The sequence below is a fragment of the Malus domestica genome, chromosome 17 (genome assembly GCF_042453785.1).
Source record: "Malus domestica chromosome 17, GDT2T_hap1".
Classification (NCBI taxonomy): domain Eukaryota; kingdom Viridiplantae; phylum Streptophyta; class Magnoliopsida; order Rosales; family Rosaceae; genus Malus; species Malus domestica.
Window position 1 is genome coordinate 16,030,947 of NC_091677.1, and position 14,839 is coordinate 16,045,785.

At 37.6% G+C, this 14,839-nt stretch overlaps 2 protein-coding genes and 1 pseudogene across 5 annotated transcripts; 1 reads left to right on the forward strand and 2 right to left on the reverse strand.

Annotated features, from left to right (window-relative positions):
• Nucleotides 1–715: 715 nt before the first annotated feature.
• LOC103432199 (reticulon-like protein B22) lies at nt 716–3,044 on the forward strand. The gene is made up of 4 exons (XM_008370374.4): nt 716–1,149; nt 1,682–1,823; nt 2,455–2,524; nt 2,716–3,044. The coding sequence occupies exons 1-4, from the start codon at nt 962–964 to the stop codon at nt 2,910–2,912; spliced, it is 597 nt and encodes a 198-aa protein (XP_008368596.3). The 5' UTR covers nt 716–961; the 3' UTR covers nt 2,913–3,044.
• Nucleotides 3,045–3,296: 252 nt separating this feature from the next.
• LOC103432198 (mitogen-activated protein kinase kinase kinase 20-like) lies at nt 3,297–4,649 on the reverse strand (annotated as a pseudogene).
• A 1,093-nt stretch (nt 4,650–5,742) lies between these two features.
• LOC103432197 (pumilio homolog 5-like) lies at nt 5,743–13,896 on the reverse strand. Of its 4 annotated transcripts, none has more exons than XM_070816964.1 (10): nt 13,666–13,896; nt 11,115–11,763; nt 9,394–10,811; nt 9,153–9,294; nt 8,920–9,027; nt 8,387–8,599; nt 8,194–8,304; nt 7,185–7,379; nt 6,583–6,754; nt 5,743–6,337 (listed from the first exon to the last, which is right to left on the reverse strand). In XM_070816964.1, exons 2-10 carry the CDS (start codon nt 11,760–11,762, stop codon nt 6,306–6,308), a joined length of 3,039 nt encoding a protein of 1,012 aa, XP_070673065.1. In that variant the 5' UTR covers nt 11,763; nt 13,666–13,896; the 3' UTR covers nt 5,743–6,305. The 4 variants fall into 4 exon arrangements, with proteins under 4 accessions (XP_070673065.1, XP_028953008.2, XP_028953010.2 ...); XM_029097175.2 differs by having other exon boundaries at nt 11,103–11,802; XM_029097177.2 differs by having other exon boundaries at nt 11,115–11,802; nt 13,666–13,894.
• Nucleotides 13,897–14,839: the final 943 nt, after the last annotated feature.

Here is a 14,839-nt window from a genome sequence, read left to right on the forward strand (position 1 = left end):
GCAAAAATGGAAAACCAAATGAGAAAAATTGCAGTAATACTTTCTCAACTTCAACCGAATTTGAGAAATGGTTTATCAACTTTAACTCAATTGAAGTAATGATCCTTCAACTTTAATCCAATTATAGCAATGACCCTTTGAACATGACATTTTGATAGATTGTGACGAAGTTGACGAAAATGATCATAGCTACATATTTTTGTACCAAGGGTCATGAACTTTTAGTTGATATCTTCTTGTACATATGTCTCAATTTTAATATCTTCTCACGATGACAACCACCATTATAACTCTAAAAATTATGTAAGACAATAAAATAAAATTGAAAAGAAATTGAGGGGATATCCAAAGTCACCCCTAGGTAGGAGCTTTGAGAAGAAGCTTATTTATATATGGAAAACTTTTGATTCCGGCCTCTAGTTGATCAAAATTCTGTTTTATTCTTGTTTGTGTTAATAAAAGTTTTTGGATCAGAAATTATTATTTGTCTCAAAATTGTTTTTTTCCGAAAATTTAACAGAAAATGGATGGAATTAACAAAAAGAATAAATATGTTATAACTTATTCCGGATTGAAATTTTTTCCTCTCCCATATTTTAGTTGAATTAGCGTGCATTATCTTATCATTTATTATAAAAAAAATATGCTTTTAATTGGTATAAAAGTTTAGAAGCCAACGGTGTATAACCATTATTAAAATATAATTTTGTTTTCGTTTGCATTGTTTTTTCTTAGTCAAATGCTTTTTCTTTGGTTTGTGGAAACAAACTCAATAATCAATCATAATTGTTGCAATTTGTTCAAAAAAAAAAAAAAAAAAACCCTCAAAAATTAAAATAAAGAACATCTATTTTACAAATATACAATAAATAAAATAAATAAAAAATTGGCAAGAAGAAGGAAAAACAGAGTGAAAGAAACACAACCAGATGAAGAGATGAAGAGATGAGGAAATGAAGAAATGGAGGAAATGGTGGATTACCGATCGGAAGTAGGGAAGCCGGTGGTAGTGCTAATATGCGGAAGCTTAGTCTATTACCACTGCGCCCACCGCAACTCCAGCCTCCTCTCTCTCGTCTCCGACGTCTTCATCGTCCTCCTTTGCTCACTCGCCATTCTCGGCCTCCTCTTTCGCCAAATGAACGTCTCGTAAGTCCTCCCACATTTCCCAATTTTCCCCTTCCCCTCTGCCTCCCCGGAAAATTCAGGAGAGTGGTTTGTTTTTCTGGGTTTTGACTTTTGAGGAATTAGGGATTCTATGGTCTTGTTATTGGGTTGTTGGCTGATAAGACCAGGTTTTATCTGGTAATGGTCCAATGTGAATGCAATTTTTTTTTGTATTTAATTCGGTTTGAGTACAAATACTTATAGAAATTTGGGTTTTGTTTGGATTGTGATGCTCTTCTACACTCTAGGGTTGAATTTGGTGGATGCATTTGGAAATTTAATAGGTTATGGGGCATTGAAGAAGTACCAGAGTTAGTACTTAGTACCATGATAGATGAACTGAAAAATTGTGATTTCTTTGAAATGAAATGCTGTCAGTTTCAAATGAAAAACATGTCAACAGTACCATTTCATAAGAGGCTTTAATGTCAAATAATGATTTTACGTACTTGATAATATTGTAGCGGTGAATGGTAATCTTTGTGTTCAAATATCTAATTTTATTGTTGATTAGGGTACCAGTGGATCCACTTGAGTGGCAGATTTCACAGGACACTGCTAATAGCATTGTTGCGTGGTTAGCCAATACCGTAGGAGCAGCTGAGTCTGTATTGAGGGTTGCGGCCACAGGGCATGACAAGAGGTTGTTTTTCAAGGTAAGAATGCTTGATGCCTAAAAAGGATTTTTGTTTTGATATGAGGTGTTGCAGAGTTTCTAGAACTTAGCTGGTATGGATGATAAATTTCAAAAGCTTACATTTAGATATAGTGCCGCTTGCTTTAAGTATCAAGGGAGAGGTGTTAAATACCTGTATTAACAACTCGGAAATTGTCAGAATTTTGATTTCTTTTGGCATATAACTGCATATGCATTTTGTTTATCTGCACATGTGCGTTTCTCATTGGGAAGACTTCGATGTTTATGTTGATGACGAATCTCACACCACTGGGAGCACAATTTATAATGTACCTTTGTTTTACTATAAATTATATTCTAAGAACAAAGTGGAAGCTGAAATGTAATTTTAATAGAAGTACACAAGAGAACAAAGTTTTTCACAGAGTACATGTCGCCCTCATTATATTTTTTCAAGATATCAATCTATTTGTGGAACCTTAAACCTAAGTAAGGCAGCTTGCGGTGGCAGGTTCTTTGCTCTAATAAAAGCATTCTGCTTGAAGAACAATTTTTGCCTCTGCTAGTCCATCAAATTGATCTTTTTTGTTTTTCCTTTTTGTTGGGATGGTTGCGCACAGCTAACAGATGTAACGTAAATCTTTCTCCAGGTAGTGTTTAGTCTCTACATGCTTTCGGCTTTGGGACGGTTGATTTCAGGTCTTACAGTTGCCTATATTGGTACGTTGGTTTCTTAAATCTGTTACCTACCTCTCCGTAGCTGAAATGATTTAAAGTAGTTTGGTCTTTTGGCTCAGGGTGACATGTATTGATGATTTAGTATAATCTCTTTTTTCTTGGCCTAGCCTGATCTTTGTTTTGAACATCGCACATACGTAAAATTGACAAGAATCAGTTTGCACCTGAAACAGGACTATGCTTGTTTTGCCTTTATATGGTTGCGGAGAATAGTGAGTCAATCAGTGCATGTTTGTCTCGATTTCTGAGGAGAACAACTGATCTAACCGGGGAAGATGCTGCCGAGAGTGATACCGTACAAATTGTTGATTACATGACCCTATTGCTGAATAAATGCTGGTTTTTGCTACAACCTTGTGCCTTTACTTAACACAGTATTGAATCATTGAGTCGTAAAAATTGAAAAAGGGCAAGGATCGGAGAAGCTCGATGAGCTTTACAACTTTTGAACAACTTATATTTTGACCACTTTCGAAAAAGGCATAAAGCTTTAACTGTTGAATGAGCTTGAGAACTGCAACTTAAAAACTAATAAAGGAAACATAGATAGATGGATCAAAGTGGAACTTTTATTCCATATATATAAAGTGAAATCGATACAGCCGCCAAGAAGATATTACATGTCAAAATTTACAATTACAGATGTGGAATAATGAAGTATTACACCAATCCATGAACAGCAGAACAGGTCTTGGGCTCATGAGTGCCAGAGGAAGAATCGGCGCCTTAAATGTAGTAAATGTTTGGGGACCTAATCAGATAGGTTGTGTGAGGTCAGGGAACCGAACTTGAGCTCGGATTTTGAGTGGACTTCCTCCTCAAGCTCAACCTCCTTCGGAAGATGGCTGCACTGTACACATCCCTGACTTCGTCAACAGGTATGGAAACAATTAAAGCTAAGCTGCACCCATTACAGCAAAATTTGATGCCCCTTGGCAAGCCGTGCTTGGAATAACCGGTCTAGGGTTCAAGACTGCCACAGGAGGAATTGGCCCAAAATCTACTGCCTCTTCAGAACTCCAGCTTCCGAGGGGTATAAAGCTTCCATAATCGCCTTGCTCCGGAGATGACACTGAAGCAACCTCCTTTACTGGTTCAACCTCTCCAACCCTGTCCGGTTTTGTCACGAACGAGTGCTTCAATAGCTCAGCAGCTGTGGATCTCTTGAAAGGGTCCCTCAGTAGGCATTTTCGCAAAAAGTCTTTAGCATCTTCTGATAACCAGCCGGGAACATTGGGAAGTTTTGAAGCAATAAGAGGCCTTAGGTCAGCGCCTCCCTTCGCTTCCCATGGCTGTCTCCCCGTTAACATCCCGAGTACAATGCAACCTAATATCGGAAGGCTGCTCCTGAATTTTGTGAGTCACAGTTTCGGGAGAAAAATACATTGATGTGCCTTGGCGTGACAGCTTCTGCATCGCCATCTTTGCCAACCCGAAGTCCCCAATTTTCGGCACAAAACCAGAATCAGATCTCACAAGCAATATGTTATCCGGCTTCAAATCACAATGCACATAACCCCTTTCATGAATGTACTCAAGCCCTTTCAGAATCGCTTTGGTATACTTGCTCACATCCGATTCACACAACCCTGAGCCGCCCGATTTCTCGATCAAATCCCCAATTGTTCCTCCATCGGCATACTCCAAAAACACATTACACTTCAAGTAACCATCGTCCCCAATGGTCAGATTTGTTCCATAGCTTCCGATAATAAAAGGGCAGTCCCGAAACAGGGTCAGATACGAACTTTCCGTCGCGAGCTCACTCGACCTGGAGAAGGTTTTCACCGCCATCACCGTCGGGAAACCCTCGCAACCCAACTTGGACTTTTTCACGGTCGCCAGATAAACCGACCCGAATCCCCCACTCCCGAGCATCGGCCCTCGAACCCACTCGAATTTCGAACGGAAAAAGCTCTTCTCTGGTTCGTCCGGTCTCTTCCTCTTCATCGAACCCATTGTTTTCTGGGTTCAGAAAAAAATGATCAAAAGAGGCACCGATGGAATGGGTAAGAAGAGAATCAGAGCAATCAGAGAAGAAACAGAGAGACTGAACTGGTTGGCGGCGGAGGAGTGAAGTCGGCGGCGTCAGTGATCGACGCAGAAGACGAAGACGAAAGAATCGCGATTGAAATCAAGAATTCTAGGGTTTGGTTGGATTGAAGGTCGGTCGCTATTCGCTACTGTGTAAGGAGGATTTGGGGGGAAGTAGAGTTTGGATTTCCTAGTGGGACTTGGAATTCAGGGATTGGGGTTTATATAAGAAAGCGCGTGGAGGGAATGGTGGCTCCAACGGTCATATTTTCTTCGCGGTGTTCTTACGCTCCAATTAATGCAACCAAAAGAAAATATCTTAATACAACAAATATTTTCGTAAATTTGAAACGTAGATCTTACGCCATCTGACCCATCTTAACCAACTTACCCGAATACCTCATTCCAAGTCAAATTAGCAAATTAAAATTGAAAAAACTAGCCACTCAGGACTACAATCTGGTTCGAATATTGTGGATAACGAATTCAATACTAAATTAAGTTGTCCATTGTGTGGCTTAGCCCAACTCCTCATCCCTTTAGTGTATATATTGTTGTCCTTAACATAGATTCTAAAAGAATCAAATCAAAGTTACATAATTCTTGCAAAAAGAAGGATGAACTGGCGTGTCAAAGTCACAAACTGATCATTTTTTTTAAAATAAAAAAATAAATTACATGTGAAAGAGAAATCCAAACAAAAATTGAAAACTATTTTTGTTCAGATAGTAGCTAGGTTGTGAATGTACATGGTAAACATAGAAATGAAAATTTTCTACAATATTAAATCTCATCTATAAAAAAAACAAAAAAAATTCTAAATTAACAATATAAATTCATAGACAAAATGCATATTTGTTCTTTTAAAGTTGTGCAGTCGGGTGTTAATTTTGTCATACTAGCAAACATTTGGAAAGAAAACTAACATTTTAAAACTACTTAAACTTCTGGAGGTGCCACGTTTGTAGACTTCTTCTGGATTGGCTTATATAACTAGACCACCAACTCAAAAGAATTTCAGGGGACACGGCCAACGCCGGTCCCTTCTATGGTCCGCCACTGCCGGCAAGGGAGGCGGCGGAACTGGCGAGAAAGTTGGGTTTGGAGGCACCAGTGTTTTGAGAAACACAAAACCACAAACATAATTTGCATAATGAAACATACCCTGCAGATATAACTTTTTACATCATATTATCAACGCAGTTTTGTTATCGTCCCAAATTCATACACGATGACTAAGCCATAACTATAACGTAATATCTACGCCGGCCTTCAGCCCTGCATGGATCCTTACATTGCTTTACATATATGTTTACCAGAATATACATAAATGAACAATCAGAAAATACACCACGGCAGCTCCAATCATCCGGCTCTTCTTCTAGCAACGAAGACGCGGTAGTTGTCCTATAAAACTAGCAAACGTCTACCCCTCTTTCAAGAATCGCACATTTTATAAACTTTTCAACAATAACAAAAACTAGGAGACTTAAAAGACCATCAGTTTGGTGCATCGGCATTGAGTTTTCATCAATCAACGCCACCGTTGTTTCTGTATTATTGGAATTTCTTGTAAAATGTGCCGTTCTTGAAAAGAATAGGTAACGCTTCTGCCTTCTGTTAACTGCCGCACTCCTCAAGCAAAACCTTCAAGCCAAATGGGGGGATCGGAAAAACTGGAGGGCCCAGCGAGCCAAATGGATCCTCTGTTAACGCTTCTCCCTTTCTTCTATACCCCCTCAGCTTCTGAGGTTTGGACCTCTGCATATTAATGGGTAAAGGTTTAACATCCAACTAGGATAATCAGTATAAACTAAAAAATATACATAAATCCATTAAGCTCGTGTAACAATTGCACAGCCTGAGACCATTTTTCCAACAGACAATGCTAGATTAAGAAGCCATATTAGAGACAACCAGTCTTCTATGAGATGCATATAAAATGGGAAACAAATAATCAATGCTCATAATCATGTGCACAAATCACAAACGGGAAATTGACAAACCTTCACCGGATAGCTGTTGAAAACGAACAACTATGTGTTTCCCATAAGTATATTTCTTCAGAGCATCAATATGAACTCTTATAAGTTTGAGCAGTATTTCCCGCTGTCTACCATTGCTTGTTTCAAGAACCTTCTGAACCACATAATTGGCAAATTGGTCCTTCATCATTGACTGGAATATAAAAAAAAACGACGAAACTCAATATACAGAAAACATAAAACCAGCATTATGCAGCATTCAATATCTACACTTTCAAACTCCGGATGGTCCCCAAGAGTCAAGCAGAATCCACAATACTCATGCTATTAAAATACCAGAGTGTGTTTGAAAACTTTTTGGAACCAAATGAAATCTACTCACATGGAAATGACGGCTTCAGGTCGACTTGTAAATAAAATTTGATATTTCTAACTAAATGTCGAAATGCACAACCGGATGTTTCCTAATTGGCTCAGGTTTCTAACCATAATAATTATGCTCCCTTTGAGCCAAACCTTCCTATCAAACATATATCTAATGTTGATGGGCAATTAAAATTTATGGAGAACAAAAAACCTTAACACATGGGATAGCCTATCATATTAGTTTTTGCTTCACTTACCAATAGGCTATCGTTTTCTTCCATTTGTCCAATGATTTCCTCAATCAAGAGCTCCCGCTCAGCAGTATCACCAAACTCCAGACCCTTCTCAACAACATTTGATGCATATTTATGCTGACTCAATTGTACAATCTTCCCAACCAACTTGCTGATAATTTGGCTTCTTTCGTTGGGCTTTCCCCGTTCCAGAACATGCTGCAAGCAGTATATTGTTCCATCTTTATATTACATTCAATTAGAAATAATAGAAACATAGGCAATGTAAGGACACATGAAGAAGAAAAACGTAAATTAGAAACTAAAGGAACCATCACCTATAACCATTAGCTAGACCACCATGAACTACATTTACAGATTTCTTCTCATCGTCTAACAAGAATCTCTCAACTATTTTTATGCTTTAATGAATTGCTGTTACTAACCTGTCGTAACCTCATTTTTCCACAACTTATTTAAGCTAACTCTATCATCATAAGATGAAGTGGACAAGCCAGTCTTCGAGAAGTCCATTCTTCAAAAACAAGTCTTTAACTTCAAATTTTATCAATAAAGACTCCAGCACCACATTTTTCTTCTCTCTTGATTGGAGAGACACCACATATGACATATTTGGTTTGACTTTAATATAATTATAATAACCATTGACCTAACTAAGAACCAATTAGCCTTTACCCTTAAACCATTGCCGACATTTGAAAGAAATGTATAATTGCGATATTGTTCCAAGAGTTATTTCAATCAAGAAAAACCATTTCGGCTGTGTGATACTGTTCAAGAATTTTACCACCTGGCAGCATTTTCAGAATTCTACAGCAGTGAAGTCACTTTCCAAGTGCTAAGAGAACATACAGAAAATTAAGAATAATACTTAACAGGAAAGACAATCAAATTAGGGTTCAGGGTATTTGTGGAACCTCCTCTTAGCAAACAAAAGAACTGACGAATTAAATATTTACTGTGTTCTAAATAAAGAATCAACAGACAGCACAAGTACAAAGTAGAAACCAACCTGGGTAACATAATTGCCATACTGATCTTGAGCAAGATCATAAGCAGATTCCAAGATCTCATCAACTATACATTGACTTTGAAGGTCATCCGAACAATGCTCCAAAACTCTCTAGCAAGTTATAGTGTAATGTTTCAAAATCTGATCCACAAATCTAATTGGAGACTTCATAATTGAATACTTTGTGCAATACCTGTATGACACGACAGCCATAGGGATGAGTAGAAAGTGTGGCAACTTGTCCTTGAAAAGCAGAAATGATAAATCCAATTTTCTCTGTGGGAATGCATTCTATACACTTCTGTATTACATGATTTCCATTTTGATCTCGTACACATATCATAACATGTCCATCAAGCTCATGCACAAGTTGTATTTTCTGGTCAAGCTCAATAACTTCGAGAGCCTAAAAGAAACATTCAGCACAGACGTAAGAAGAAAAGATTCGGATAATATAAAGCATTAGGACAACTTTTCCCAGACTCATAAAGAGATGTTCCCTCCAAATCTGTATAGAGTACTCATTGTTTACACAGCAAAGGGTTTTTGAAATAACTCCTGAAGTTTATCTTCCGTGCTTCTTTCCAACCAACCCCATCAACACTTGCAGTATAAAACTTTCTATAAATAACACATCCCTTGGTAAAAATCTCATAAGCAGAAAATAGCCTGCTCATCGGACTTATAACAACATGTTTATTTTGAAAACATCAAGTTTTAGCATACCTTCTGGATTACACGACAACCATACATCTGCAAACTTAAAGGCAACATTTGCCCAGCAAGTTGATCTGCAAGCTCCTTTTTCTGCTCAGGAGTCCCATATTCAAAAAACTGTAACATAAAAATACAAGAATCATACAATTTTAATAGGCCATCCACAGAATTCACATGTCCATAAAGATGATAGGTGATGCAACAAAAATGCAATTAAGCAGACACAAATTATGAAATCATACCTTTTGAATAACATAATTTCCAAATACATCCGTCATTAATTTTGAAGCATTTGGAAGAATCTCTTTGAAAACAGATACCTTGTCTTCAGCACTGCTGTATTCTAGCTTCTGTTGAATAAATCGACTCCCATGTTGATCGATACTGAAGTTATATATGAATATTAAAAAATTATAACTAATATTATAACCATGATCATGTTATGTACAAGTAAAGGAAAAACAAACATGGAGCAAGCAATACCTGAAATCAACAATGCGCTCAGCTATATCGGAAAGTTCAAATTTATGGGGATTACTAGATTTCAGTTCTTCAAGTAAAGAATGTCTTCTAGGATCATCCAAGATGGAGCTTCTCAGCCCTTGCCACCCAGAATATACTCCACTAACAGAACCTTGAGGAGTCCTCAATTCATATTTCCGACCAAAATGATTCGTTCTGCCCATTGGAGATGATGGCAATATTGGACTACCAAGAGGTGAGGCTGGAAACTGTGTCATTACACCCATGCCAGAAGGAAGTCCGTAATAACCACTACCATTGATTCCCACATTTCTTGGACTTGGAATACCCTGATTACCATTAGTTGAAGAGTGGAATTTTGGGCCATCCGTATAAGCATTAGCATTTAATTCTTGTTGCGAAAGTTGACCCCTTGATGGCAAGTAACCATATTGAATTGAAGCACCATATGAATCCTCCAAAGAACGAGCATAGTACTGCGTATAAAGGGGATCCACAAAAGGTGGCTGGAGCATTGGCCCATGTTGCCCATAGAATCTACTATGGTGTTGCATATCACCTTCATGGGGAATTCTCTCCCCTCTCGAAACATCAACAGTTTGACCACTAAATCTTGGCCCCAAAGAAGCATCAAAAGGCATTGAAAAGGAACCATGAGAAGTGTACCCAGGCATATATGAAGGAAGAAAAGTAGAACCTAAAGTATATCCGCCCATACTATATTGTGGAGGAAATACACCAGATGATTGATAATTCGGGTAGAATGGACTCCCTGAAGTCATATATGGTGTTGGTGTACTATACAAGGCAGGTGTGACTCCAGGTGAGTGCAATGATGGTTGTGTCTCAATAGAAGAGAATTTTGGGTAGCTGTAGGGAAGATTTTGCATTCCACTTTGCAAATAATTCATTCCTTGGGAAACTAATTGTGCCTGGAACCCCTGTAGTTGATATGGAACACCTTGTTGTGTAGACAAATTGTGTTGTGGTACATACCTCCCATAAGATAGTTCTTGTTGCTTGTTATTGTTGATGTCAACTTTAGATGCTCTCGCACTGGAAATATCCAACCCTAGGTCACCATTAATCGATGCATTGTTCCTCGACCCATCATGCCCAATATTAGATTCATCTTTCTGTAGGTTCCCTGTACCATCATCAGGTTGACATTGTTGAGCACTTGGGGAGGAGGTAGGCAAAGGAACATCATTTGGTATGATCCCAAGAGCAAGCGTGTACGAGGCACTTGTATCTGGACAATCATTGATAGAGTTTGAATTTGGTTCTGGTAATTTTGGCTTGTCGAGAGCATTTGGTGAAAGCGAATGTGCATCACTATCAATTAGTTCATCTGTTGTTCCAAGACTTGATGAGAGAGAGTGATTATATACAGGAGATGGAGTCCGGGGGAAGTCTTGCTAAAACAAACCACCAAGAAAATAAAACTTATAAATACACGGCAACACAAACTGGAAAATTATAGCTGCTACATTAAATGAAAAACTCGTAAACCACTTGCTGGCCAAAGGAGCTAAGAAATTCTGAACTGCATGGTTAATCATGAATCCATGATTCCAAATGTAGTAGTCATATGTTATAGTTAAATGCACGAAGCAAATATTAAAATAAACAAAAGAGGAGTTAAACATGGTTTAGCATAAGTAAGACATTAATTTTTTAATAAAATTTATACATACTAAACCACTTACTTTAACTCCTACCTGTATGAGATCCACTAAACTCTTATTATAACTTGCCAAAGAAGCCGTGTCCTTGACAGGCATTACTGCAACACTATCTTCTGCCAAGTTATCTTGAGATTTTCTGGATGAACTTGCATCATTAGGGTCCTCCTGAAGAGTAGAAAGAGAACCTTGGGAAAGATGTAAGGACCCACTGGCGCTGTCATCTAAAGAAGTCGATCTCCATTTGGTTCCTAGACCACCACTATGGCGGACCAGATGATGATTCTCCCTTACTATAAGTGGTGGAGGTGGCCTTGCATTCAAGTTCATATTCGATAAATAGTATGCCAAACGAGCTGGGTCTGAACTCAGATTTTCTTCATTCTCAACACTATCCACATCATTGTTTAGATTAGTCAAGCTTGTTTTCATGCTGGAGTTCTGTTGACATAACAGGTTTTCAATAGCGGAAAAGGAACCTTCCATACTTGGTGGAGCACTGCCACTTCTATTAGGTATAAGTTCAGCTCTATCTCTCTTAAAGCCATGCCCCTTCGAAATGAAGCCCGACTCCTCTGCTGTCATACTTCTCAGTGGAGATCCAAATGTTGCAGAATCCTTAGATGGGGGCCACTTCATTTCCCTGCTGCTTTCTACCATTCTCATGAGACCCTCGGTTGCCATCCTACCAGAATAATGCTTGTTTTTATGTATCAGCAATTACCTTAAAAAACAATTTGGAAGCATATCCAAGCCATGTTATGCTCCTTTCAACAGTCCACAACTGCAAGTAAAAAAATTTGATCCAAGCAGGTAGAACACACACACAAACTAAATAATGCAGTTGTAACAAGAAGCCCCTGCATTAGAACCACTATTCTAAAAATCCCCGCCTAGCACCGCCTAGGTCTAGCCTAGGCGCTAGGCGGCTGGCTACCGCCCCGATTAATTCGTAGGCGTTTGAAAATTAAGAAAGGGCGCCTAGACCTGCTTAGGCACCCGCCTAGCCCGTCCAAATCCGCTTTGGCACCTGCCTAGATTGCGAATCTCACTTAGACAAAAAATAGATAACTTTCATTTTGCGTTATGTTCTAATACTTTATAATCTATGTCATTCTATTTTGCAATTTATGTATCCCAATGCAATTACCAGGCATTTATTTATACGATATATAACTAATTTACTTAAATCTGCCTAGGCCCCGCCTTGGCGCCAGGCCCCAACCCATCGTCTGACTAGCGCCTAGTGTCTTTTAGAACCTTGATTAGAACATAGTTTGTATGAATTATCCACACCATGTCACTTCTGTACACATGTTCATAGAGATTGTAATGCAAAATGTGTTTTGAAATCCATTCTACAAAGAATAAACTAGTTCTACATTGCTAACTTACAGAACAGACCCCATAGAGAAAACCTACAACAAATGCAGAAATAGGTGTCCAGGTATCTTATGAAAAACTATTCACATACCTAATACGCAAACAGTAACCAATCTATCAGAATGGAAAACAAGCACCAAGGGTATTGAAATATAGGTAAATCCTTTTACATTTGGGCCTTTTCGAATTGTAAGACTCCCAGCCAATGAATGAACTTCCACCCAATATAACACTTAATTGCCAATGTTTTGACCAGAACATTAGTCTAGGTCTATTAAACTACTTGAGAAACTTTGTTATATTTTGGTTCCTTAAAAAATTTGACCACCTAACAAAATTCAATTGTGTTTCGAGGCTATATTAAGCTACCAATTTCTTGACCACAGAGTATATGAGTCAAAGTACTGAAGTATACATCTACCGAGTACCAGCAAATTTAATTAGCATCTCAAGTAGCATGAATGTTCTACTCACGCTGTCTTACGGGAATGAGGATAAATATACATTTTATTCGTGTAAGAATGATGTTATCTGCAGAACCATTTCTTATATTAAAAGAACCAACTTAACGAATGGAAACCGTTGTGTACAGTCCATATTCAGATATATTATACTGCTCATTTAAATGCTCTCTGCTGCATACAATTCATGTATTTGTTTGAATCACCCAACCATGGTCAATAACCAATTACACTCGATTAAGTATGGCCGAAATGATTGTTCATATGGCTTACACTGTCAGCTATGCATATTTTTCCACTCTAATATAGTACACCACTCCTGTTTCAGCTTTCCAACCTATACAGCACTACAGTTAAGCGCATTTCCTTCCGAAATCAAATTAAGAAAAATTTGACATTCGCATGCCACAACAATTACTCTGTTCCATGAAGTAATCTTACCATCACAGCCAAATTGACACAAAACTTGTAACAATCCTTTTGAAAGCGAGATTCAACCCATTAATCATATACTCATTTAACACCCTATATACATAGATTTTGAATAATTTTCCGAAAAACAACAAACCCAATAAAAATATATCAAAAAATAAAAGTAACCAAGTTCCCAATAGTATAATCCATCAGAACAATACAAACTTGCACATTTTTTAGTATAAGGACCATGAGAAAGAAGCAGGGAATGCAAAACTTTGAGAATTAATACTAAAATTTTGATCAGAAAAATGATTGAAATATCTCACCAGGGAATGGCAGCAGCAATTCTTCAAAGTCTGAAACTTTGAAAGGACAAAACCCAAAAGCCCAAGTCTCTCTGCAGAGCTCTGGAATTACTGAGCAGGGGAAGTTTTAAGAGAGAGAGTTGAGGAGAGATAAAGTCTTTGCACAGAAATTGCCTGAGACTTGAGAAGAAGCAGAGAGAGTTTTTCGTTGTTTGGAAAATACTAAATTGAAAAATGTTGCTTGCGTAACATTCTCACTTCCCAGGGTTTGCGGTTTTTAATATTTAATTTTTTTTTGTTTTTACTTATTTTTTTCTTAGTAAAAGAAGATTGACATAAGTATTTTAACATCTCTTGATTACCATCGTGTGATTAACCAGCAACAAGAAACAATTCAAAAATGTGTTGTGTGAAATAAGAGTTTGAAATTTGTCCCCAATCACTGGGCCATCTGGTGATGATTAATTTTTATTTTTATTTTTTTATGTTACAAAAAAATAGATTAAATCTGGTTATGTATTTAAACGACATAAATGCCCATGCAATTTGGACTTTAATAAACTAATGTTCTAATCTGGATACTGAGCATAGGGGTAATTTCGTCCAAACAACACCTGCTGAGTCATCGTTTGTGCAAGTAAAGGTTTCAAACACATGGCAGCCCGGTTGTTGTTGACATTTCAAAGGCTCAACTCAAGGGAGTGTTTGGATGTATTTGAATGTGTCAAGGAATGCCCAAAATTTGTTGGGTATTTACTTGGATTTTGATTCAACTTTCTTGAGAAGCTCCACGCCATTTCTCCAGAGTTGATACAAAATTTCCTAGCTATGAGACTTGGAGCATCAATGCTTTCCTTGCCTATGTTGCTTGTAAATAAAGTTAATTTTAGTATAAGATCCGATCGTTTTAAGTTGACCAACATTATTACGACGTTATAATAATAATTAGGGTAAATTATATTTTACATCCTTAGGTATGAGGCTAATTGCAACCTCATACATCCTTAAAATGTTTCAACTTCATACATTTACTTGACATTTGTTACAATTGCATACTTCTGTTAAAAATTCTATTAAGCACATTGTTAGTTGATGACGTGTCAGTCAAATTTGTGAATATAAAACACATAAAACAAATAAAGATTCAATTATTTAAATAAATCCAAAATGAGTGAGCCCCACCCCCTTCAATTCA

Coding starts and splice junctions, on each gene's coding strand:
- LOC103432197 (XM_029097175.2), bottom strand. CDS start 11,762: ATGGCAACCGAGGGTCTCATGAGAATGGTAGAAAGCAGCAGGGAAATG. Junction 10,812..11,102: donor TCATACAGGTAGGAGTTAAA/GTAAGTGGTTTA, acceptor GGTTTGTTTTAG/CAAGACTTCCCCCGGACTCC. Junction 9,295..9,393: donor GAGCGCATTGTTGATTTCAG/GTATTGCTTGCT, acceptor ATATAACTTCAG/TATCGATCAACATGGGAGTC.
- LOC103432199 (XM_008370374.4), top strand. CDS start 962: ATGGAGGAAATGGTGGATTACCGATCGGAAGTAGGGAAGCCGGTGGTA. Junction 1,150..1,681: donor TTTCGCCAAATGAACGTCTC/GTAAGTCCTCCC, acceptor ATTGTTGATTAG/GGTACCAGTGGATCCACTTG. Junction 2,525..2,715: donor TCTTACAGTTGCCTATATTG/GTACGTTGGTTT, acceptor CACCTGAAACAG/GACTATGCTTGTTTTGCCTT.